Source organism: Botrytis deweyae, assembly GCF_014898535.1.
Source record: "Botrytis deweyae strain B1 chromosome Unknown BDEW_045, whole genome shotgun sequence".
Taxonomy (NCBI): domain Eukaryota; kingdom Fungi; phylum Ascomycota; class Leotiomycetes; order Helotiales; family Sclerotiniaceae; genus Botrytis; species Botrytis deweyae.
Genome location: NW_024066252.1, coordinates 133,779 through 156,861, shown reverse-complemented (window position 1 = coordinate 156,861; position 23,083 = coordinate 133,779). Strand labels below are relative to the sequence as shown.

Sequence of the window (23,083 nt, the reverse complement as noted above, 5' to 3'; positions counted from 1 at the left end):
TGTGGCCGGAAAAGAGGGGCACCCCCACCAACATCATAGAATCTTCCACAACGCCTGTTTTTCGATGCTATATTACGATATCAATTTGGTACATGATCTGATAAGATTGGAATTCTCGGTTAAGTCTCAACTTGCATATATTTCCATCCAAATTTCAAAAGAGAATATTAAGTCGGTTACCCTACTTTCGGGCCACCCCTGTTTTGGGCCACCCTTTCACACCAAAAATCACTTTTTAGGCCTATTAATATCTCTATCAATATTCAATTTAATTCAATGAAAATTTGTATATATATAATTTAGATCGATTTAAGCTTATTCTGAAATTTTCAGATTTTTAGGATTTTTTTGTATTGAGAGTTAAAGCTTCAAAATATCGATTTTCAAATTTATATAGGAATTACATACAAATTTAAATTTTTTATTAAATCTTTAATAACTTTTTAACAACATTAATTAAAAGAAAACTATATATAGTTTTGAGATATTTAAATTTGAATCTATATAGAAATTCAAAAAAAAATTCGAAAAAATTAGCAAATATAGAGATATAGTATACAGTAAGTTTAGAGTAGTATAAATAATCCCTGTCATTTTGAGGGTACCTCTATAAATATTTATTTATAAGAAATTTTTTATTTTTTCTGAATCTCTTAAATAAAATATATTATAAATTTATAATAAAATTTTATAATTTATTTTTAGCAATTTTTATCAAAAAGTTATTAAAGATTTTATAAAATTTTCAAATTTGTATGTGATTCCTATATAAATCAAAAAATCGATATTTTGAAGCTCTAAATCTCGATACAGAAAAATCCTAAAAATCTGAAAATCTCAGAATAAGTTTAGAACGATCTGAATTATATGTATATAAATTTTCAATAAATTCTATTTATAAATAAGAAAGTTAGAAATTCCATTTTTGGTATAAAAAGTGGTTAAAAAGTAGCCCAAAAGGGGGGTAGCCCGAAAGTAGGGTACCCGACTTAATTTGTTGATTAATTGTTTAATTATTTATAAAAAAAAACCCCCCAATTTTGTTTAGATTTTGGTGGCCCATATATTTCGTCCACATCGTCCACACCGAGGTGATGTGCTTGCGAGAGGATGCTAAGTGTCCATTGCTTCAAAATCCCTGCAACATTTCTTTCGATTTAAACATGACGGTCCACGGGTGTCGATGATCTTCAATTGAAAACTTAAGTTAGTTCGGCTCGAGTTCGATCCCATAAGTTATACTTCAAAATGATGATGATCATAATTCATTGAAGTGGATATCCCCGCATTGCACATCGATAATTTTTGTGTGCATTCTTGACGCGATGGGTTGTTCCTTGGAGCTTGATCATGGCTTCATTGATATCGGATATATGAGTAGTATGTTAAAGACCGTATACTTCTTACTAAATTCGGTGAATAATAGAGTCCTTTAACTGGATACTAACATAGATAGCATATCCCAGGTGCAATTTCCAATCTTTCAACACCGAATACCTGGGATTGGCCGAGGACACGCATATTTACTGTTTGAAATGTTTTAAACGGCTAAATGAAGATTTGTATATTTTTCTTTGCATCAAATGGATGCTTCTAATAAACTAGTGAACCTTTTAGTTCAATAACGCCGGATGAGTTTTATATGCATCATTTATTCCCGTCTCTTCATCGCAAGCACAGGTGCGGTATATACGTGCCTTGCCCTAAAATAATAATAAATCAACGCTACAGATAACGTGGCTACAAACATCACACTCGACCAATTCATATTTTGGGCGGTGACGGGTGTTTGGAGAGGCCAAAACGAGAAGAACGTAATGGGTGCTAAGAAACACAATGAAGCAATGTTGATAGCCATGCCGTATTTGCCGAGAGACCATCGATGTGGAGGAAGGGGACCTTGTAAACGGCGCCAGACCAAACAGCTGATTGTGATGAAGTAAGAACATAGAATTGAAACACCGCCAAGAGAATTGATTGCGTTGAGGGCAACGGATGATCCAAGGTTGATGAGTGAGAGTAGGGATGAGACGGCGATTGAAACGCAGACACTGCGAAGTGGAATGTTCCAACCGGGCGACACTTGGGACAACCAAAGCGAACCTGGCAATCCTCCGTCTCGAGCAAATGACCAAATCTGGCGTGAGGCGGCAGCCACTTCACTAATACAGCAAGATAATAGGAGGATAACTACGACCATGCACATAACGTTTGTGGCGGCGTAGCTCTGCGTTGCATTGAAAAATACTTGCATGAAAGGCTGGCCAGTCACAGTTTCAAGAACGGCGTCGAGATCCCCGAGGGTGAAGATTAAAGTCACTGCCATAAGGAATCCCATAGTAGCGTTGGGTCCTACTGACCACATGATGGCTCTCGGAACTACCCAGGATGCGTCTTGAATCTCTTCGGCTACACACATAGTATGTTAGTATTCTATCCAGACGATGTCTCTCAATGGTGAAAACTTACATAAATGCACAGAGCAGTCATAACCAATCAACACACTCATTGGACTGACCAGTCCGATCATGGCTGCCAATCCCTTGGAAGACCATCCGCCATCGTTGGTAAAGTTCAAAAGAACAGTATTTGGATCGCCACGAGGTCCCATGACCCATAACGGAATGATAATAACGAAGAAACCGATCAAGTGAAGAATCAAGACGATACCCTCAATCAATGGTAGACGTTCGGCCAAGGAAGTGTTGAACACAACGGAAAACGTTACAACTCCGATGGCGAGCAAAGTCGCGTGGAATGGCTCGTAGACATAGTCGGCTTTATTGAGGGCAATAAGACCTTGAAGAATCCCACCGATCATAAAGCAGACACCCGCAAGATATACTTGCCATCCAATAGCAGAAAGCCAGCCCACGATGTAACTGAGCAGCCTCTGTATCCTGGGAGGAGCAAACTCTGAGACCCAATGGTATTGTCCACCTGCCGTTGGCGATCTATATTCTCGACACGTTAGTTACCAGAACGAGAATGAGCTGAATTCAGAGTTTAGGTATGATGGCACGCACATAGAAGCCATTTCAGCAATACTAGCATATACCAAAGACATGCCACAAGCAGCAACAATGAACCCCCAAAACAGATCGGCCGTCCCTCCATCAACCATGACGAATGTGAAGAGGGGAAGTAAAAGTTCCCAAGACGCCATAGCTGTACTAGCAAATCCCAGCATCGTTATAAATTTAAAGTTTCGCTATATGGAATCCAGTCAGCCATTACTCATTCTACCCATTGATAATGGCGGAGCCTACACGTAGAACCTGCTTCTTTCCTAACACCGCCATGTCCTGTTGATCGGCTCTCGTTCCACGCCATTTCTTTGCGACCTGACCTGGAATCTCGTCTTCGAAATCCTCCTTCTCAACATCTTGACTGTTCGAAGCAGCGCCACCTGATTCTCGACTTGCAAATATCACTTCTCCGTCCTTCTGAATCTCTGGGGTCATGGTGACTAACAAGGAAAATTCGAGGGCGGCTATGTTGACAATGAGATGGAAAGCTGGAACCCGCGCAGCTCAATTTCACGAGTCGAGAATACGCATGGAATGAAGGAATTGAAGTCGCAAAGATATGGTTCTAAGACAAGAGAACGAACTTTTGCACAATGGATATCAAGATAAGATCAATGCATGATGCAAGGTAGATGCAAACTACGATCAATCCAGCATTGCATTACCCACTCTATTTGTGCCCTGAAATTATTCCCAATTCAGTCTTGCCGACAAGCCGTACCTGTGTATTATTACTTCATATAAGAACCAAGTCCAGACCTATAAAGCTATCGTTTCAAACTCTCCCCATGTTCTTTTCTCATCTTCATCCGAAATACGGATGCAGTCGAAAACTTAAATATATGAAGTCAGCGGACGATTTACAACCTTAACCCAATAACAACCATCTAACGACATCTATCCAATAAATCATGCAAGTTCAACAGCCCATATTGATTTCTTCAAGGCATTTGTATCAGCTACCTAGTAGTTCAAGGATTGGTGAATCCTTCTGTTTTCACACCAATTGGATGATACAGGTAACGCCACAACGTTCAGGGGCGGGCCATCCCACCGATTTAGAGGGATGTCCGTGTTTATTTGGGAAGGTGGGGATCCAGGGATATGAGGTTCCCACTGCCGCATGGAAGAAAGATTGACGGGCCCGTATGAGTGGAGAAGTGTACGCGATTACCGTTTTTTGATACTCGTATGATTTAGGCGATACGGGCAGGAAATCTCGCATCTCAGGCTTACTCTTTTGCTGTCTACAGTGTGAAGGAAGTTCTGTTTTCGATTAATCTTCGATATGTTAAGCATGCGTGCAGCAAAAGTTTCGGTGGATGTCCTGTTCTCAGAATCAGACCACCCAAGGTGTTGGAGATGGGGAAAGCCCTGGCACAATAACATAGCGACCTGCGCAGTACACCTCGCTTAATTGTAAAGAACAATTGTCAGGATGAATGCGCAAATCTTATTCACTCATGAATTTTACCGGGAAGCTTCTGGTCAGTGGCCACCATAGGGAACGAAGCAAAAACGTTTATTTGAGCCTTTCAGGGGACTATTGCTTAGCAAAGCACTCTCATGGTTCTCCATATCGATCCATGCGCGATCGATATTTGAGAATTGGCCAACTATTACGTGTACTCACAAGATTTTGAATTGGTGTTTTCATACCAACCGAGGCAAAAAATAAACGATAACTTCTTCACACTCCGTGCATATTTCTAATAAATGTCTCAATATTTTTTGGCCTTCATTTCAAAATATCGAATCGCAAGCGAAAGAATTAGAATTACGGGATTACGGCATTGCGGAGTTACGGGATTCGCTTGTTTTAGGAATAATTCTATATTTCTATATGGTTACATCGCGTAAGTGGTATAAAACGTTATATCAAAATCATACATACCTATGTGTTTTGAATTAAAAGACTCATCTAAAGTTAAAAATCTAGGTCTATTTTGTTTTAATCAAAGAAGACCCAAAAATTGCTGTTAATTTTTAACTCAGTAATATACTTCAATTGGAAGATTATGTAATCTTCCTATCAGTTTGCTTCTCAATTTGAAATCCAAGGAAGTTTCTGAAGCCCTTTTAAGGGTGCTCAAAGTTATTCTGCATTCATGTAAAAATTGTACGATACCAAATTCTGCAACCCTACAAAGGATCGACCTCTACATCCACATCCACCATATACCCCAGCAAATACCGAATGACCCTAGTCCAGACAGAAAATCAGGCTCTGTCACCCCACTCTTCAGGTGAAAATCCACAACGCCCACTTCCAAATTAGCAAATCATTCAGATTTGCGTCACGAAGACACCTTGCGACATGCGAGATTTGCGAGGATGGCCCTTCCACAACCAATTTACTGGAATCCCGGAATGGGTTCCCCAAAAGCTTGACCATCACTCCCGACGCTGATTTCAGCTCATTCCTTCCGTGCCTTTCAAGCGAGCCGAGACTTCTCGTGCAGCTTTTCGACGAACTATTCTGGATGCCAACTTTCCACTTCCGGAGGAGCCCACAAGGGGCGGTTCTTTATCACCTGTTGTAGGGCGTGGCACGGAGGCACTATGTAACAATACTTTTACTTTCTTCCCGTGCTCAAGGTACCGTTTATGTCTGTTCTACTGAATATAGTTACTTGAGAAATCCTAGGATAATGCTTCTTTCGCTGTATCCTTTATGAACCATCGGCATCCGGCACTTTGATCTACAATGCTCGAGTCTGAATGTTTGAGCCCCTCCACTTTGACATAATTATAACGTGGCGGATGTCCGGTATCTGATTCTGTTTGGACTAACGATACGAGAACCTGTGCTATGTCAATGCCGACGACTGGCTTGGTGGTGCCACCGGGTCAATCACCACCATTCGCTGTTGTGACGAGTACTGATCATTCGGCGTGGATCATCATCGCAACGGCATTGGGGCTTTCTTGCCTCTTGGTATTCAGTGGGATCAAGTCTTTCGCTAGGACTTCGATGGGAAAAGGCGTTAGTTATGATGAGATATGTCTTTTGGCTTCAACGGTTAGTTGCTTGAACTATCACTCATGATGGCCACTTCGCGCAGTTGATGACATCCCGAAAGCATCATGAATTTAGCTGACAAATAACGTAGCTGCTGGCAGCTATTCAATCATCGGTAGTGTTGGGAGCCTGCGCCAAAGGCTTAGGCAAATCCATCGAACTTGTATCAGTCAAGAATCAAGCCCAGATAGAGCAAGTAAGTTCAAGGCATCTACGCAGCGCGCATTAAATTCCGCAAAAGGCTAACTTTTTCATTTTTCAGATGTGGTATACGAGCTTGCTGTTGTTTGTCATATCCCTCGGATTGTCCAAAACTTCAGTAGTCGTCTTATTGGGCAGTTTGACCCCAGATCAGAAACACAAGAAAATCTTCCGCAGTGTGATTGGCTTGACGGCTGCTTGGACAGTTGCGAGTCTGTTTGCGGTGGCTTTACAGTGCAATTTAGCTCATCCGTGGAAAACCATAGGACAGCGCTGTGACAACGTGGTAAGCATTATCTTGTAATCAAATTTGGCTCAAAGCATGAATCTAACCCGAGATTGTAGTCTTTAAGATGGCAGGTCATATCTGCTTTTGATATCGTTTTCGAGCTCGCATATGTTGCATTATCGTTTTACCTAGTATGGAGTCTTCGGACAAGCAAATCAAATAAAACTATTGTCGTTGTGGCATTTGGGTTTCGTCTTCCGTGCGTTTTTTTGGGACTTCTTCAATACAGGAGCGCATGCTAACATCTATTCAGTGTGATCATCGCCATTGCCTACCGACTAGCCAGATTTGATGTAAATGGATTGACCACGAACCCAATGTTTCTCGAGGATGAGTTTATTATATGGACACAGAGTGAAATGAACTATTCCGTCATTGCCGCCATTATACCAAGTCTTCGACCTTTTGTCAAAAATCTTTCTACATATTACGGCCAGGAGCTGGGAGGAAGATCGGGATATACATTGGAGGATTCAGAGAACTATCAACTTTCCAACCTAGGCTCCGCCATGCGAAATGAAAGCCACCACAGAGAGAGCAGAATTCGAGAAGATGTGGATCCAGACGATTATAAATTTCGAGTTTGGGCAAACGAGCCAGAACGAGGTGCGAGGAAAGGCAAGAATCCGGGAGAGGGAGGCTCGAAGTTATGGAACAAGGCCGGGGAAGAAGGAACAGATGGATTGAGTGTGGGGAGCAGTGATTCTCAGCGGATGATCATCAAGAAGGATACTACATGGACGGTACAGATGGATTGATCAATGATAGACATGGCCATTTATAAGGGTAATGGGAGGCCATCTGTATTGCAATGATATGGCGTCGTCAATGGAGTCAGGGATAGAAGCGTCGAATTCTAGACATTCTCGGGTGGTTGTTTGTATTACATCTTTTTGATGTATGGCTTTTGCCAGATATCTAGTTATGGTGATTAAAAATATCATTAGAAACCCATACATGGGTGACTTTCTGCTTTATTCTAAGCTTCATCTGTCTTTCAAGAGATACCTGATACCTGAATGTCCAAATTCACCATTCACGGTCACAGTTTAGAGGGGATGTGGAGCAGATAGTCTTGGAGCCTTGATTTCCTGTACACCTGCTTCATAACAGTATCTACAGTGTGACTACATACATGCTTTGTAGTAGAATAGTCCGCATTCTCAACCTTGATGGTTTCGATAGATGGATGAATAGACAAAGGTATGAGATTTCCAATCCCTGCTAAAAACTGAAGACTACTTAATGTTTCAACATTTCCTGTTCCTGCATAAGATATGATCATGGCAAGTAGGGGTCGGGGAATTCCGTCATTCAGTATTGATGATCACATCCAATGGAATTATCTTGATTCTGGACCAGACAATTTCAGACATCTAATCCTAATAACATTCGATGCACAATTTAAAAAGAATTGGCTCTGACGGAGACACGAGATATTTCTGCTAATGACACATATTGGTCTCGAGCGTAGGGCATGGCTAAAGACATTTTCGCATGTTTATATCACCCATTCCCACAAGGACAGTCGCAAAATAATCCAGGAAAAACTTCCTCTCCACTATCCCCTAAGGTGCCAGTTTCGGGCGCCCGATGTGGCCCGTGCGTTCAGCAAGAACATTAACAACTTCAAGAATAATATTATAAATAAAGGTTTTTATATTATATTTGAAGATTAAAATTTATAAGATAAGTAATAATAAATAAACCAAGTATATTTACAAGACTTTTTTATTAAAAAAAAAATTGGTTGAAGATTTTATAAATATTATTACATTTCATGCTGTAAAATCAGAAAATAATTATAAACGATTTTGATATAATTATAATTGAAAATATTATTAAATTAAAAACTCAATATTTATTAATAAAAAAAAGATATATATAAGGTTTTATATAAGTATAAAGAATGTATTATTTATATTTATTAAATTTCTAAGTATTCGATAGTTAATTCAAAAAAACATGTGGAAACTGTGAGGATTCTCAGAATCCTGATGTTTTGATTGGTCAATAAGACCCTATTAAGCGAGGGCGCCCGAAGCTGGCACCTTAGGGGATAAGATTTTCTCTGGCCCCCACTTTCATCCTTGTTGACGCGGCTCCTCAGAAACTTTATCCTCGCTAATTCGGACTCGGATCCTGGAAGAGATTAACCTTGAATCCCCTGGCCCGAGGATATATTAACTTTGATTGAAGAACCGAGTATCCACGGAGGACTTTCCCTAAGCGCGATGAAGACTTCTCCGATGTGTTCTATAGGACTTTAGGATTCGAAGACATTATACGGGATATCCCGTGATTATGTACGTTTTAACTCCTTTTCATCTATTTCCCCGCCACCAAGGAGTAATCAAATTGATTCAATTTCGAATCACATGGAAATGGGGGTTCTTCGCGTTGGAGCTGCTAGCAGCTGCAACCGATTCTTCTAGATGACATGCAACGGGATACTAATTCCTTCCCTGACACCCAATCTTCCAACAAATTGTTTTGTGGTTTCATCCAGAACTTGCGGAACTGGTTTTGTACCACTTGAGATGAGACACTTTAGCTAAACTCAAGCTCAGATCCTGTCATTTTTAACGCCTGATTTCGAATTCTGTAGCACATTGAACTAGATCCTTATCGAAATTTACATCCAACCCTTGATTTTCCGCACGTCTTGCTAGAACGGTCCAGCCCTTGAACCCTGAGATTCTGAGAACAAGCACGCCACTCAGTACTATCCTACACATATCGAAACGGCTACAATAACACCTTGACAAAATCTTGAATCATGGCAACTGTAGCGGCAGGGTCTCAAGCCGGCCATGACACCTTCGATGCACTCAACATCGAGTACGAAAAAGCTTATCGCGACAACTCCTTCAAGATTGCCGCCATTAAGAAAGCAATAACTTTATTAGACCCCGGATCGAAGGTTCTCGACGTGGGATGCGGTACTGGAGTACCAGTTTCAGAACTGTTGGCTGGAGCTGGACTGGAAGTGGTTGGTTTCGATATCGCACCCAAGATGGTTGAATTTGCTCAAACGAGAGTCAAGGGTACCTTTTCCGTGTCGGATATGGTGCAATTTCAGGTTGAAGATACGTTTTCGGGAGTCTTTATGATATTTGCTCATCTGCAACTCTCGTATGCAGCCGTTCATGCGGCGGTGTACAAATACGTTAGTGCACTGAAGCCAGGGGGAATATTTGTTCTCGGCCAGATGCCGAGTGATTCGTACGTTAAGGACGAAGGTAACGCAGCATATGATGAAACGAGAACGTATGTGGAGGATTACGATGCGCCATTTATGGGAGAACCACTTCCGACTTTCATGATGAGCGAGCAAGGACAAAGAAACTTTTTGACAAGTATGGGACTGGAGATCGTGAGTGAGACGATTGATCAATTTCAGCCGGATAATGAGAAATGTGAGCCGGAAATGCAGCAATATATCATTGCGAGAAGACCTGTGGACGGGGAGATTGTGGAGCCACAGCCGCTTCCAAAGAAGAAGTAGCCACTTTTTGCGATGTGTAATCAAAATTTGTATACCAAACAAAAAGTGGATGTTGGAGACCAGAGATTTTCCAACCGTATGATCTAGGTGAACTTTTCGTCGGCAACCAATGAAACCTTTGAAGCAACACGTCAATCTAATCCATATAGCATGTTGTTTGGACGAGGGGATCTCCTGAATCCTGGAAACTCTTTGATGTATACTAAACTCTGTCTCTAGAAAGACGATGGTTTGAATTCAAGTTCATTTATCTCCAATCGGCGTCAGCTTGTAGGGAAATGTAGAGTTTTGTGAACCATTTATAGTTTTTAAAAAGGACCATCCTGCCACATACGACCATAGACTGAAGAGAATTGGGCATCCCGTCCGCTCTGCCATACACAAGCTTCAGATCGGTAGATTAGTAGTTGGGTGGGTGACCACCAGCGAATCCCTACTGTTGTATGTTTTTTTGAAATTTTCTAGACTTTTTGTTTTTGTCACTCTTGCTTCTTGTCTTACCATTCGTTTTTGATGGAATGACTGCTTATCATCGAAAGCAATACTACTATAACCCTTCTCTGATATCGTTTAGATGAAAACATCCCGGTGGTCGTGTGTATTGAATTTCAAAGATTCTCTTGGGACCATCTTTTATGCCACATGTGTGTAGTGGCACCCAGCCCCCGAGCGTCGAGCTTTTGCATGCAGGCCATGTGTATCCTGGCTGAAAATTGGCAGTCTTGAAAGGCTCCTAGATCCACTGTTCGATCATAATCCTTAGTACCCTACCAATCTATCGATACCCTCGGAGGGCAACGAACAAATGAAAAAACGAAGGGGAAAGCGTGGGACAAACTGTGTGGGATTTGAATAGTACGACTGTTGCATGCAAGATATACTTGGGAAGACCATATGCTTCACTTGAGCTTTACCTCACTTGCTCCCTTTTGTCTGAACCCCAAATTCAAGAGTCATACTCCAATATTTTCCCCTCTAATCTTTTCTACTGTGGGATCAGCATCAACCACTTCCCAGACTAGCAATTCCGCTCGTAGCCATTCAGTATCTCACGCCAATCTTGAAAACGTCCTCCAATTCCCTCCCATGCTTGGTCGATTCCTCTTGTTCCCTAGTTCTTCCTCCTTTGTCCATCTTCACAAGATTTCGGCGACTTGATCAATCGCGTAATTCTCCTCTTAATGTCTCAATCTGTGCCTATAGCTTCTGCAAACACGCCCTTATCATACCACTTCTTTCCTGATCCGCTTCCATTTTGTGCGAGCCTTCTCGCAAGATTCCGACTTGAAACCTTCCGGCTAGTTATTTTCCACGTGAAGACGAGCATATCAATAGCTTTCGTATATTCCACTTGGACGGCCACATGGTATCGATGCAAATAACTTGAATTTGTTCATCTACTCGCGGAGGACGGCGGTTGCATGTCGATAAGGATATCGGTTCAATCAGTCCTGGTTGTCACCGTCTTCGCGCAATTCGGTGTGTTGGATTGGAGGGTCGCAATTGTTCGTGCACAAAGCAGTTCATATCCCGCCTCTGAAATCATTTCCGGGGAGTCTACTAACGAGCTCATCGACTGATTCAACCAGAAATTGCCGAAGGGAGTTGTTACTTCGTAATGTGTTTGCATGTGTCTGTTAAGCCATATCAAAAATATCCGCAGGAACCTCCGTGGTAGATGTTCCTATGTACTGAGCAGTTATGTAACAGATGAAGACGCATGGATGTTAATAGAGCCCACTTCCTTTCCGCTCACGCGTTGTCCCGAGGGCGGGGTTTCAATGGGATTCTGCTCTTTAGAATCTTACATTGCATCATGAAGATGTTGACCGGCGCCAGAATTCACTAATGCCGCATAAATCCTAGGGATAATCGAAATGTGCCATGAGATTTTTCTGGCGATATCGAAGATATCAAAATAGTTGGGCGGTCGTCGTTTCGAGCTTCACTTGTTGCGCCACATAGACTTGCACTAGCCACACTTCCAACCCCGCACGAAAAATCCAGGTTCTCTGTACAAACGCATTCATAGACAGTTTGTTGTGATATTTTTATTACATGTTGACAATTTTGAATGTTTCAAAGTTTTGAAATTGAGATGATTGTGGCAGTCAATGGCCGCTCAATGTTTGGAGTCGCCGTGGACAGAACTTGGGTGGCAATCACACAGGAAGAAGTCTTCCTCTCCATCCGTCTCTAGAGAATGAGCTTTTCATTGAAAAGTAGCATAAATGTCACATTTCCTGATATAGTTTTCCAGAAAGGTGTTGATACACTTATATGTCAAGGAACCAGCGACTTTGATACGAGTTTTCTAATAATTGAAGGCTAGTGGCGTATGAAATGAAGAGGCGGCGAAGAGATCCATGGATGATTAGAGGAATGAATGGCGAATTGATTTTTTTGACTGGTTTCACTTGATGTTTATTGATTTGATAGCGAGGGAGTGATACGATTAGCGTTTGAGTTTTAGATTCTTTGAACTCTTTTCAACCGTGGCAGAAGATTCTTGCAAGATCGATTGTGCTGAAATTAAGAATATCATTCTTTGTACAGATTCTTTACACGGTTCCTGATGAACTAGGTCAAGGTTTGAAAGCAAGCATTCAGAATTTCCCTGAACTGGCAAAGGATCAAGTCACAAATCTCCTAATCTTCGGAAGTATCCGGAAAGTTGAGAATGAACTTGGAAGCGTGGGATATGAACAAGCCGTTAATCACACTCATCAGTTGAATTGTGGTGGCATCAAATCTTGGACCAGGCATTCACCAGCAGAATTCTATTGCAGTTCACATCTCATTTGATTCAGTTGTGCAATGAACAGCTAAGATTGAGCTTTCTTGCAAAGCCAAAGGTGGCGAAGAATCTTGATCATGCGAACTTCAAAAGCATATCAGGACTGAAGGACTGAGATGGATTTAATGGCCACTGGTCAATGTCAATCCATACTTAATTGGAGTTGATTGACTGGTCAAATCTCTGACATTTACCCCATTTTCGTTTTGAGCCCGGTTTCATGCGTATATTGAAATGCTTCAAGTCAAGCATGGTACGAATAGCAACCTCATACTATAAATACACTGAAAGTGGTGCACATTTAATAACTGTAGCATGACTCGGATCATTTAGCATATACTTCCAAAATGGTATGGCTTGGTATTCAAAGGTGTTTCTGATCACTTGAATCCTTTTGGCGTTCGGTCAAAAGGCATTGCCAGACTCAAGAAAAGCCGTTTTCTCAACAATGCTATAGAAAAGCTGTGAGATTGGAAGATCAATTTTCATTGTTACCTTCGAGATATTTATCGGTGACTGCGTCCAAGTGCTGCGATAATAACCATAGATCACGATGAAACACCACTGAACAAGCTTAAGTACAATTTCCTTTGGCCTCTACGAACATGTATGGAGTCGTCAGGAGAGAAGGTGAACGATAAAAGAAGTATACATCTGTAACCTGAACATTGGAGATACAGATGCCATTAATAGAATTATTACCTTATTTTGTACGTGGTGAAATGAGTGACCATCGTCGCTTCCCCATATTCTTTTTGTCAGAATACGTGGAGTCAGTAATTCCTCTCATCGAAGTAATGGATTCCTTGGTTATTGACAGTCAAAAGAAACGTCAAACTCATCAAGATTGGCTCAGTTGGAAAACAAGAGTTGCCAGATCACATATGAAGTGATAGCCTACATTCAATGGCTTTCTTGGCTGGAGTCTGCCAGTCAGAAATTGTCAAGCCTTGAAGTCAATTGAAACAATTTGAGGATTTGCAATACTGGTTTCATGTCGAAGTTCGACTCTTTTTTTCTGATATTAATAGCTTACTCAAATCTTAGTCTGGCAGCCTAGCTTGAAGTCATGGTTTAGCATGAGTAGATCTAGAGCAACTTCGTGAATTCCATTGCGATGCTTAATAGTATGCAAGTTTGTAGAGGTGTAACATCGCATTTCTTTATGCATTCATGGATAACATAATGATTACCAGATTCGATTCACATTTTCATCGCCATGGTCACGAAGTTTAGTGATGTAGTTTGTTGGTAATATGGCAACGGCACAAGTGTCCTTGGCTCTTGGACACTGTGCTCATAGCAATAGTATAGAAGATTAATTAAAAATAATAAAACAATGGAACAATGGTATACACCCCGAACGTCCCAATTAAACCCCATAAATCAAACAATACTCAAAGGATCTGCCTTATGCAATCTAACCTGTACCCCGTTCATACTTCGATTTGTGACAGTATGGTGATATAGTACTGGGCCTGGTTTCTCTAGATTCTCAATTTGATCATACTTTTGAAGAAATCTTATAATAATATATGAAGTCTCAGTCAACGAAAATTGTTCTGCCAATACAAATTAGCTATCTATAGATTTGGCATCTCAAAGACGGGGAAACTTACGACCGATACATTTCCTTGGACCTCCACCGAAGGGAATAAATTCCCATCCGGCCCTTCTCCCTTCCCATCTCTCAGGCCTGAACTTTTCGGCATCCTCACCCCAGATATCTTTCCTATATTGCATCGCGTATGTTGATACCAATACTCTTGACCCAGCTGGTAGAAACATAGGCTGTGTACCGTCAGGGCCTCCTCCGCGTGGTAAAATAGTATCTTGATTACAAGTGCGATCGTTCAATGGAACGGGTGCACCAACCCTTAGCGACTCATCAATCACATATTGTAGATATTTACAAGATCGCAAAGATTGAAATGAGATTTCTGAACCGGATGGTCCAAAGTCAGAGAGAATGATGCTTCGGAGTTTGGAGTAGACATCTGGATTACGTGCAAGGAAATAAAATATCCAGCCGAGCAATGAGCCAGTTGTATCGCGTCCAGCGTTAAGTACCTGCAGCGTTTCGTGGCGAAGCTGAACTGGGTCCTGATTTACCTTCGCCAATTCATCCAAAAGCGAAAATGGCTTTTTCTCCGAATCGAGTTCTGGCCTTTTCTCGTCTTGGGTTTGACGGAGGCATCCTTCCACAAATTTGTCGACCATTCGATGCACCTCGTCGCGGTGATAATCAAAGTTGCGGCCTTTGACAAATCCATTCCACCGACCAGCAATACCTTTCATGAACAATGTTTCTTTTCCTGCATCAAGATGACGTCCGAAAGTACGAAAATCCGTATCTTCTGTGCTCTGTATGGGGTTTGGACTGGCTGTATTACCCGCTTCTTGAGAATGTACAGATTTTCCATAGAGGAACTCAGTTGAGACGTCCAAAGTCAAATTGTAGAACAGAGGGGCTAGATCAACTTTTCCGGTCCAGCCATCTTGAGTGCTTTGAAGTTCATGCCGAGCAAATAGTGCCTGGACGTGTCGTTCTTCGAGATCGAGATCCGATACTCTATCTCTCGAAAATTGTGGTCGTACAAGTTGTCTGGAGTGTTTCCATGCATCGCCTGTGTTCCTGAAATTAGCGTTCGTGATACATAAGAACTAACTGCATGTTCATCATCATCAAGTGAAAGTAACATACCCTGAGCAGTGAAGATAGCATCGCCAAGAAGGGGACTCCAAATCTCCCTTCTTTGTGGTCCAATATCCCATTTGTTTGCCTCAGTCTGTAGAATGAACTGCACCAAGCTTGGATCTCTTGTAATAATAATCTCAGTGTCCAAAACCATTCCCCTCACCGTCAAAGTATTCGGTGATATCTTATCCATAAGTTCCATGAACCAAATCGGGCTTCTCCCTTCGCGATTTGCTCTCGCCGCTGCAATAACACTCATGATTCCCAATGGATCAGATCCAGACACTGTTGGAGGGGGCGCGCAGCCATGCCGTTCGGACTCTTGTAGACGTCTTCGCTGGGTTAGGAAGATGGAAATGCATTTCGAAAGAACGGCAAAAACGCCAATGTACAAAGAAAGAGAAAAGATATACATGAATTAATGAATTGATGATATTTTGATGATCTCAGGTGTTCGAGAATCTTATCAATTCAAATGGTACTTGTCAATGGAGCATAATAGAATGGTAAGTAAAGTCTTGTTGAGAGGAACTTCGATTAGAACAGGGATCAAAGGAAGAGTGAGTAGCTACATACATCAACTGGACATTGCGAAGATCTTCAAAAAACAAAATAGAGCGGGCTAATTGTGATATACCTTAGACTTTGCATAATACATGAGCGTTGCTATAACGCCTTTACAGTGGCATTATTGACAAATATAATATTTCGGAACTTGGATAAGCTTCATCGAAAGGCCTAGTCAGGGTACCGCTAGTGCGTGTAGATCATATCCTCGGTACAGCGGTCCACAATACTATAACCTGGTTTATTACTAGTACATCAATTATTGAAAAGAGGGTTGTGCTGAGCTAAGTAGGAACTATCAAGGAATATGGTTATACTTGTTTCTACAAGTGAGATGCCCGATGAAGTGGTGTGCGTTGTCAATATTCGTTGTGCCAGTTCATCGTCGAATGCCCCGATTGTAGTTGTAATAAAACCAAGAATCACCCAGAGCATTCATGTTCAATTGAAATAAATTACATGTCATCTTATTGATCAAAAACTTGCTTCCACAATTCATATCTGTACTCTGCATCGAAATCATGAACAAAGAACCATACCCACTCTCCCCACTCGACCACCTATCACCACACGTTCACGTCCCTAAGCTCCTCTATTTCTCCTCCAATTCAAAGTCCCAAGACATCATTCAAACTCTCAGAGATGGTCTTTCAAAAACTATATCAGCATTCCCTATTCTTGCCGCATCAGTTGGGCCATCCCGAGAACTAAATTGTCAAAAAGGCTCACTTGCCGTGCAAGCTCCTTATTTCAGCGTCAATGATATTCTTTCGGTGAAGGATCTCAGTTCCAAATATGACTTTGAAAGTATTCAAGCCAACAAATTTCCTACCGATGCAGTTGACGGAGATGTGTTACCAGATTTGGTAAGAAATAACGCTCAAGTGTTTCTTGCACAAGCAAACATTATCCGGGGTGGCATTATTTTGGTCTGCGCCGTGCATCATTGTGTTATGGATGAGGCGGGAATGTTTAACGTTTTGAAATTGTGGTCTACATTCTGTCATGGGGGAAATGGTCATGAATTGGTGACTGATGAATGGATTGATAACTCTGCTCTGTTGCAAGGACAGGGGTCGGGTAGATTGGAGGATTATCCAGAATACAAATTGTTGCCAGAGGATTTATCTTCCACGCCATACGTTTCGGTTTCTTCAGATGTAGTGGGAACGGGTGTATTTTTCTTCTCAGACGATTCTTTGCGACGTCTGAAAGAGCTGGCTAATGAGGGCTCGAACGATTTATCTTGGGTCTCTACAAACGATGCTTTGGTTGCACTCATTTGGTCTAGGATAACTTCGGCACGTTCAGCTACTTCAAACTCCGTCGAGCCATCTACTCCTTCACTGCTCGTCATGACGGTCAACGGACGCAACCGCATTCAACCTGCCATGTCCCCTACTTTCACTGGAAATGTTGTATTGATTGCCAAATCCAATAGCACGTTCTCTGATCTGATATCAATGTCCTCAAATACTACAGATTTTGGAGCCATCGCACGCCTCGTTCGCCAATCAGTGCGTGACGTTGACGAGGCGAGGGTTAAAGACGTAATCAAAGCAATCCAGAAAGTGTCGGATCTTAACCGACTAGAGCCAAGCGGCTTTGAATCTCACCAACGTAATGCTGGGTGCTCATCTTGGTCGGGACAACCATATTACGCCTTGGATTGGGGGAACAACCTCGGTGGTAAATGCAAAAGGTTTAGGTGGAGAAGTTTGAAGACTGATGGAGTCTTTGTCATTTTCCCGAGAATTCCCGAGGGGGAAGGAGAGAATGCTGAAGAGGGAGGTTTGGAGATTTGCATGGGCTTACGGAGAGAATGTTTGCTGGCATTGAGAGAGGACAAGGTTTTTGGCCAATTTGCACAGTGGAGGTGCTCTTGAGGGTCAGGCTTTGGGCATATCATCGTCATCCATTTTTTTTATCAGGTTGTGATGTTCAGCAATCTAATTTGAAATGATGTACATCTTGAAATTATTGATTATAGAGTTGATGCTGGCGACTTCTACGAAGTACAGAATCCACCAACACGATAACTTACTTCGCGAAATGCACATTCATATCCCGTTGAAGTGGATATAAAATTATTCTCCCAACACAATATAACTTTCTAAAAACTTTTTCCTGGAGTTAGACGAGCTACGGATAGTCTATCGCCTAATTGCGTTTGTGATGTCCTATGGGGGTAATTCAGATGCAGATTGACAATCGACAGTAAGGATCCTTCGATGAGTTAGCTGACGATCACTTGGGTCCACTCAACTATCCACAAATATGATATAAACTTTTTTAGCGGGGAAAAGGATCGAGAGATCCTCAATATCAGTCACTGTACCAGTATCATTGTCGTCTGAGAAAGGAAATTCAACATGCGGACGAGATGGTGGCGTTTAAAGTTCATCGACACCTCGGATTCCGACTTTCCGCAAGATAATTAGTTCAGACAGGACGATTCGATCTAGACAACAACTGTTCTATAACGTGAACTACAGAGTATAGTAATCAAATTTGACTCAAGCAGAGTCACCAAGATTGCGATTTGCAGAGTCTCTCTCGTTCTGGTACAGTATGTCTTATGTGTGGTCCTTTGCTATTGCATAGAACTTTCCGAATTGGTGGGTCTTTAGCGGTGACGACGAATCTCTGTCAGTGCTTTGGTGGGGCAGCTGAGGGAGCGCTAGCTTCGCTGTCCCTGACTTGACCAGATTTCGCTTGGCCTTACATCGCCAAGCTTAAAATGTCCGAATGAGATCGTCTCACGTGACCGCATTGAGATCGTTGTCAATTACACTAAAGTAACTTTTGTGGCGTTCCAAGCGGTCGACAAGGAGTTCATTAATGTTAGTTTGGAAAGGTTCTTAAATGAAGGCGAGCTTAATGTTTGCTCCGTTATATCCACAATTGCTTGATCCTGATCTGCCGATCTCCCTTTCGCATCTAAGATCCGGCGGTAGGGAAAACTCTACTCGCTCAGCGGCCTTCTTGGGAACACCAGATCCCCTTTCGGGGTCTCTTGCTGTCTCAGAAATGGTAGATCGGTATGATCAGCAGATCTCGGGAATCCTGGTCGAATAATCGGTCAGTCGCCAGGATTGTGGTATATATCTTCATTCTCATTACATTGGAAATCGAATAATCCATCAAACACTTCACATTCATTCATCAATCACACTCATTTAGCAAACTATCCACTCATTCATTCAACCTACCACAATCAATCATCAAAACAATTTGTTTACTCAAAACCCCAAACCGAAAACATGCAATTCTCACGTATCTCTGCCCTTGCCCTCGTCGTTGTCCTTGCGGACTTCAGCATTGCTCTCCCCGTCGGCAAGGACTCATCGATTGCCGCTTTAGGCCAATTAGTCCCAGCGGATGCCGCCAAAGTGAGTAAAATTTCAAATCGAATTATTGAGAAATTGTTTCTAACAGATTGATCGACAGATGATCCCTCGCCATGCAGGAAACCCCGGATACGAGGCTGCTCAAGCAGGAGAGGGTCCATTGGCCCCAGCCCACCCAACTGAGATCCACCCAGCTCCAGTCCAACCAGTTGTGATTCACCCAACTCCAGTTCACCCAGCTGCAGTCCACCCAGCTCCAGTCCACCCAGGTACTGTTCAGCCCGGTGATGCCCAAACCGCCGATGTCCAACCCGCTGATGTCCAACCCGCCGATGTCGACCCTGCCAACATTGAACAAACCGGATTTCACCCTACCATCAACCAAGCGGAGCAGGTACAAAACAACCATGGAAATTCTTTGATCGATGTCGACCCCCAGGTTCTTATTCCTATTGATCTCGACTGCGTAGGAATCGCTGTCTGCAACCCGGTTACAGTCAACAGAGAGGGAAGCACCAGTGCATAAGCTGGCACGGCTATACATTGATCGTGCTTCATTGGGGCGGGGGAGGATGATGCAAAGATCCTTGGAAATATGTAGCAGTAAATTGAGCGTGCATGTCTTTTGAGATGATAGTTGAAATTTGGGGAGAAAACTTTTTGGCGAGATGATTTTTGTGGAGATTTTTAATTCTAATATATATACTTTTTACCCTTCTAAATTTGCTTCTATCCATTGCCCTGAATTTTTGATTTCATGAACTTCCAATGAGTTCAAGCATGTGAATTGTTTGTATTGCAAAGTGAAAATAACGAAGTCTTCGAATTTGCAGAAATAGGGACATTTTTCATAATAGGCAGAATGTGCTAGGCACTCGACTTTGTCTTCTATCATTGAAGATAGGAAGAACCGTGCTCTCAATCCTTCAACAAAGCGTAGCTGTCGGACTGATGTATCTATAACCCACTTTCTCCCCACTCTCGTGCTTAGATGACGTGTGTGATGGCGTCCCACATAACGTGGAATGGAGGTACCATATTTAATATTCCCTGCTCATACGAAGAGGGCGGGCAGAATGGATGCAGCCCCTCTTTGACTCCTGCCCCTCTATAGCTTCTGTCCGGCTTTGACTTCTATGTATGATTCATGTGTGCACACCCTTTGAAGTCTGTTCGACAGTATCGAGACTACTGTACAAGTTGTTGTGTCTTCGCTGAGAGTGTGATGAGTTATGAGCCCAAGACCCTCCATCTCTCCAATCTTTAATCTTCCCAACATATCAATATTAGATTGTTGACAGATGATATGCAGAATCATATTTGCTCATTAGATTTAGTACAATCAATCCGAAGTCAAGACAAGATATTTGCGTTGTTTTCAAAATTGAGATCAGAGACACTTCTACATGTCTAAATTTCAGTGGAATCGGTTAGCTTCTTGAGCGGGCATTCAGCACTTCAATTTATATAAGAAAATAAGTATTTTGTAAGAATTATATTACAGAAAGGATACGGTACGTAAACTATGACCAGAACTCTTACATGCAAGAGTCTTTGTGAAAAAATCTATGTAAAAATTAAAATGATTCTGTACCATCTCCCAATTTTCCTTCATGCCGACTGACATTGACATCGTATCAATTATAAAACAACTTTAGATGGCAGTAACCTTGACTTGAAGACCGTCTCTTGGTCTCAAAACCAATCTCCACATCTTCAAGTCTTCGGGATTCTCCACGCTCTCATCACGCTCAAACTTGTACATGCTCAATAAACAACATATCAAAACCTTCATCTCAGTCTCTGCAAATTTGCGTCCAATACAACCTCTGGGGCCTTGCAAGAAAGTCATGAAAGCATTGGCCGTGAAAGTAGAAGGCAATTTGTCCCAACGATCAGGATCAAAAACATTGGCTGTGGGACCCCAGTACATAGGAAGATGGTTAACAGTGTTTGCGAGAATATAGATGACCGTGCCGCCTGGAACTGTGTATGGGCCCAATTTATCGTCTTTGAGAGATTGTCGGACTGTCATTGGGATGGGTGGAATGAAGCGGAGAGATTCACGGCAGACGTTGTCGAGGTATGGTAGAAGATCCGCATCAGTCTTTTCAACACTTCCTTCATAACGGGCTTTTTGATCGAATAGGAAAGGCATGTGCTCGCGGATCTCGGTTCTGAGCTTCTCTTGAATTTCCGAATGAGTTGAGAGAAGATGAATTGTCCATGCCAAACCTGTTGCTGTTGTGTCGTGGCCTGCTCCAAGGAAAGTCTGTGGACAATGTATATTAGTCTTCCGCAATATTACGAGGAGCTATTTAAGATTTCTGCTTACCATGATTTGATCACGCATAGTCTCGAAAGATAAACCTTCTTCACCAGCTTCCTTCATCTTCAAGTTGTCCTTGGCAATCAATGCGATGATGTCCTTATGGTTAGTTCTCTGAGCAGCTTGTTCTTGCTTCTCGTCAATGATATCTGTTGCAGTCTTGAGAATGATCTTTCGCGAACTCTCCATATCACGGTTCATCTTGGCGGGAATGTACTTGGTAGATGGAATAAAGGCTTGAAGACCGTGCAAGATACGGGAGCCAATGTCGAAAGCAAAGACAAGTCGGTAGGCCTCACGAATGGGAGCTTCGGGATTTTCGAGCGAGTTGATATCCACACCAAAGCCAGCGGCACCAATGATGTCAAGAGTAGTGCGGTTCAACCATTCCAAAACCTCAAAAGGCTTACTCTTTACCGAGTCAGCGTCCATTTCTTCCTTCCACAGCTTGGTGAGAAGCAATGACTTCTGCCAGAATACTGGGTAGAGCGCTCGAATCGATTGGATAGAGAAACCGGGTGCTAAGGACTTTCGTTGATGGATGTGCTCATCTCCCTCAGCAAGTAGTACACCTTCCCCAAGAATTCTGACCATCCATAACTTCGCGCGCACTGGCTTTGGATAGTTATATGGATTTCTGGTTGTCATCTACGAGTTCATGTTAAAGATTGTACAAAAAGGTTATACTGATCTATCATACCTGCTTGATTGCATCATCATCTACGACTGATAGACGTTCAGCTCCAAAGGGAAAAAAGTATCTGATGATTGGGCCGTGGGTTTGATGCCATTCACGCTGTCGAACACCAATCTCAGTGCTGATAATGTCAAAGAATTGACCCCAGAGAGGGAAACCAGGTACGGTAGGAACATGTCGCAGCTCGGAAATATAGAATGGGAAAATGTAACTGAGGTAAAAGACATATGATGGTATGAAGACTCCAAAGACAATTTGAAGTGAGTATATAGTGCTCCACGAGGAGTTCTTTGATATCAGGAGTGCAATCAATGTCGCTGCCCCAGAAAGGGAGGCGAAAGATACTTCGATAGCCATATCGTTGCTCAAAGCAAAGTGTTACTGAGTTGAGAAGGAAATGACAAGACAAAGACCGGAATTATGACACTGATGAATGAATTGGAAATGCTAATGAAATTATTCACCGTCCATGCTTGTGGATCGTAATCTTAACAACACTTGGTGTTTTTTAGCCAGAATGCTCGAAAATGTTGATCTCATTGATCGTCATCACACATTTACGATCGAATCTATCTAAAATTCTCCACAAATCTTGC

General features: G+C 42.1%; 7 protein-coding genes across 7 annotated transcripts; 4 read left to right on the top strand and 3 right to left on the bottom strand.

Annotated features, from left to right (window-relative positions):
- Positions 1–1,651: 1,651 nt before the first annotated feature.
- On the bottom strand, positions 1,652–3,464 carry EAE98_011195 (uncharacterized protein; the record flags this gene model as incomplete). Its single annotated transcript, XM_038958817.1, has 4 exons — positions 1,652–2,409; positions 2,470–2,954; positions 3,027–3,211; positions 3,270–3,464. 4 exons carry the CDS (start codon positions 3,462–3,464, stop codon positions 1,652–1,654), a joined length of 1,623 nt encoding a protein of 540 aa, XP_038804821.1.
- Positions 3,465–5,841: 2,377 nt separating this feature from the next.
- Positions 5,842–7,299, top strand: EAE98_011194 (uncharacterized protein; the record flags this gene model as incomplete). The annotated part of the gene is made up of 5 exons (XM_038958816.1): positions 5,842–6,051; positions 6,143–6,247; positions 6,314–6,538; positions 6,598–6,740; positions 6,795–7,299. 5 exons carry the CDS (start codon positions 5,842–5,844, stop codon positions 7,297–7,299), a joined length of 1,188 nt encoding a protein of 395 aa, XP_038804820.1.
- Positions 7,300–9,320: 2,021 nt separating this feature from the next.
- On the top strand, positions 9,321–10,049 carry EAE98_011193 (uncharacterized protein; the record flags this gene model as incomplete). The annotated part of the gene is made up of 1 exon (XM_038958815.1): positions 9,321–10,049. One exon carries the CDS (start codon positions 9,321–9,323, stop codon positions 10,047–10,049), a length of 729 nt encoding a protein of 242 aa, XP_038804819.1.
- A 4,183-nt stretch (positions 10,050–14,232) lies between these two features.
- Positions 14,233–15,959, bottom strand: EAE98_011192 (uncharacterized protein; the record flags this gene model as incomplete). The annotated part of the gene is made up of 3 exons (XM_038958814.1): positions 14,233–14,408; positions 14,466–15,473; positions 15,551–15,959. The coding sequence occupies 3 exons, from the start codon at positions 15,957–15,959 to the stop codon at positions 14,233–14,235; spliced, it is 1,593 nt and encodes a 530-aa protein (XP_038804818.1).
- A 673-nt stretch (positions 15,960–16,632) lies between these two features.
- EAE98_011191 (uncharacterized protein) lies at positions 16,633–17,997 on the top strand (the record flags this gene model as incomplete). The annotated part of the gene is made up of 1 exon (XM_038958813.1): positions 16,633–17,997. One exon carries the CDS (start codon positions 16,633–16,635, stop codon positions 17,995–17,997), a length of 1,365 nt encoding a protein of 454 aa, XP_038804817.1.
- A 1,377-nt stretch (positions 17,998–19,374) lies between these two features.
- EAE98_011190 (uncharacterized protein) lies at positions 19,375–19,987 on the top strand (the record flags this gene model as incomplete). The annotated part of the gene is made up of 2 exons (XM_038958812.1): positions 19,375–19,503; positions 19,562–19,987. The coding sequence occupies 2 exons, from the start codon at positions 19,375–19,377 to the stop codon at positions 19,985–19,987; spliced, it is 555 nt and encodes a 184-aa protein (XP_038804816.1).
- A 1,128-nt stretch (positions 19,988–21,115) lies between these two features.
- Positions 21,116–22,844, bottom strand: EAE98_011189 (uncharacterized protein; the record flags this gene model as incomplete). Its single annotated transcript, XM_038958811.1, has 3 exons — positions 21,116–21,733; positions 21,797–22,438; positions 22,491–22,844. The coding sequence occupies 3 exons, from the start codon at positions 22,842–22,844 to the stop codon at positions 21,116–21,118; spliced, it is 1,614 nt and encodes a 537-aa protein (XP_038804815.1).
- Between the last annotated feature and the right edge of the window lie 239 nt (positions 22,845–23,083).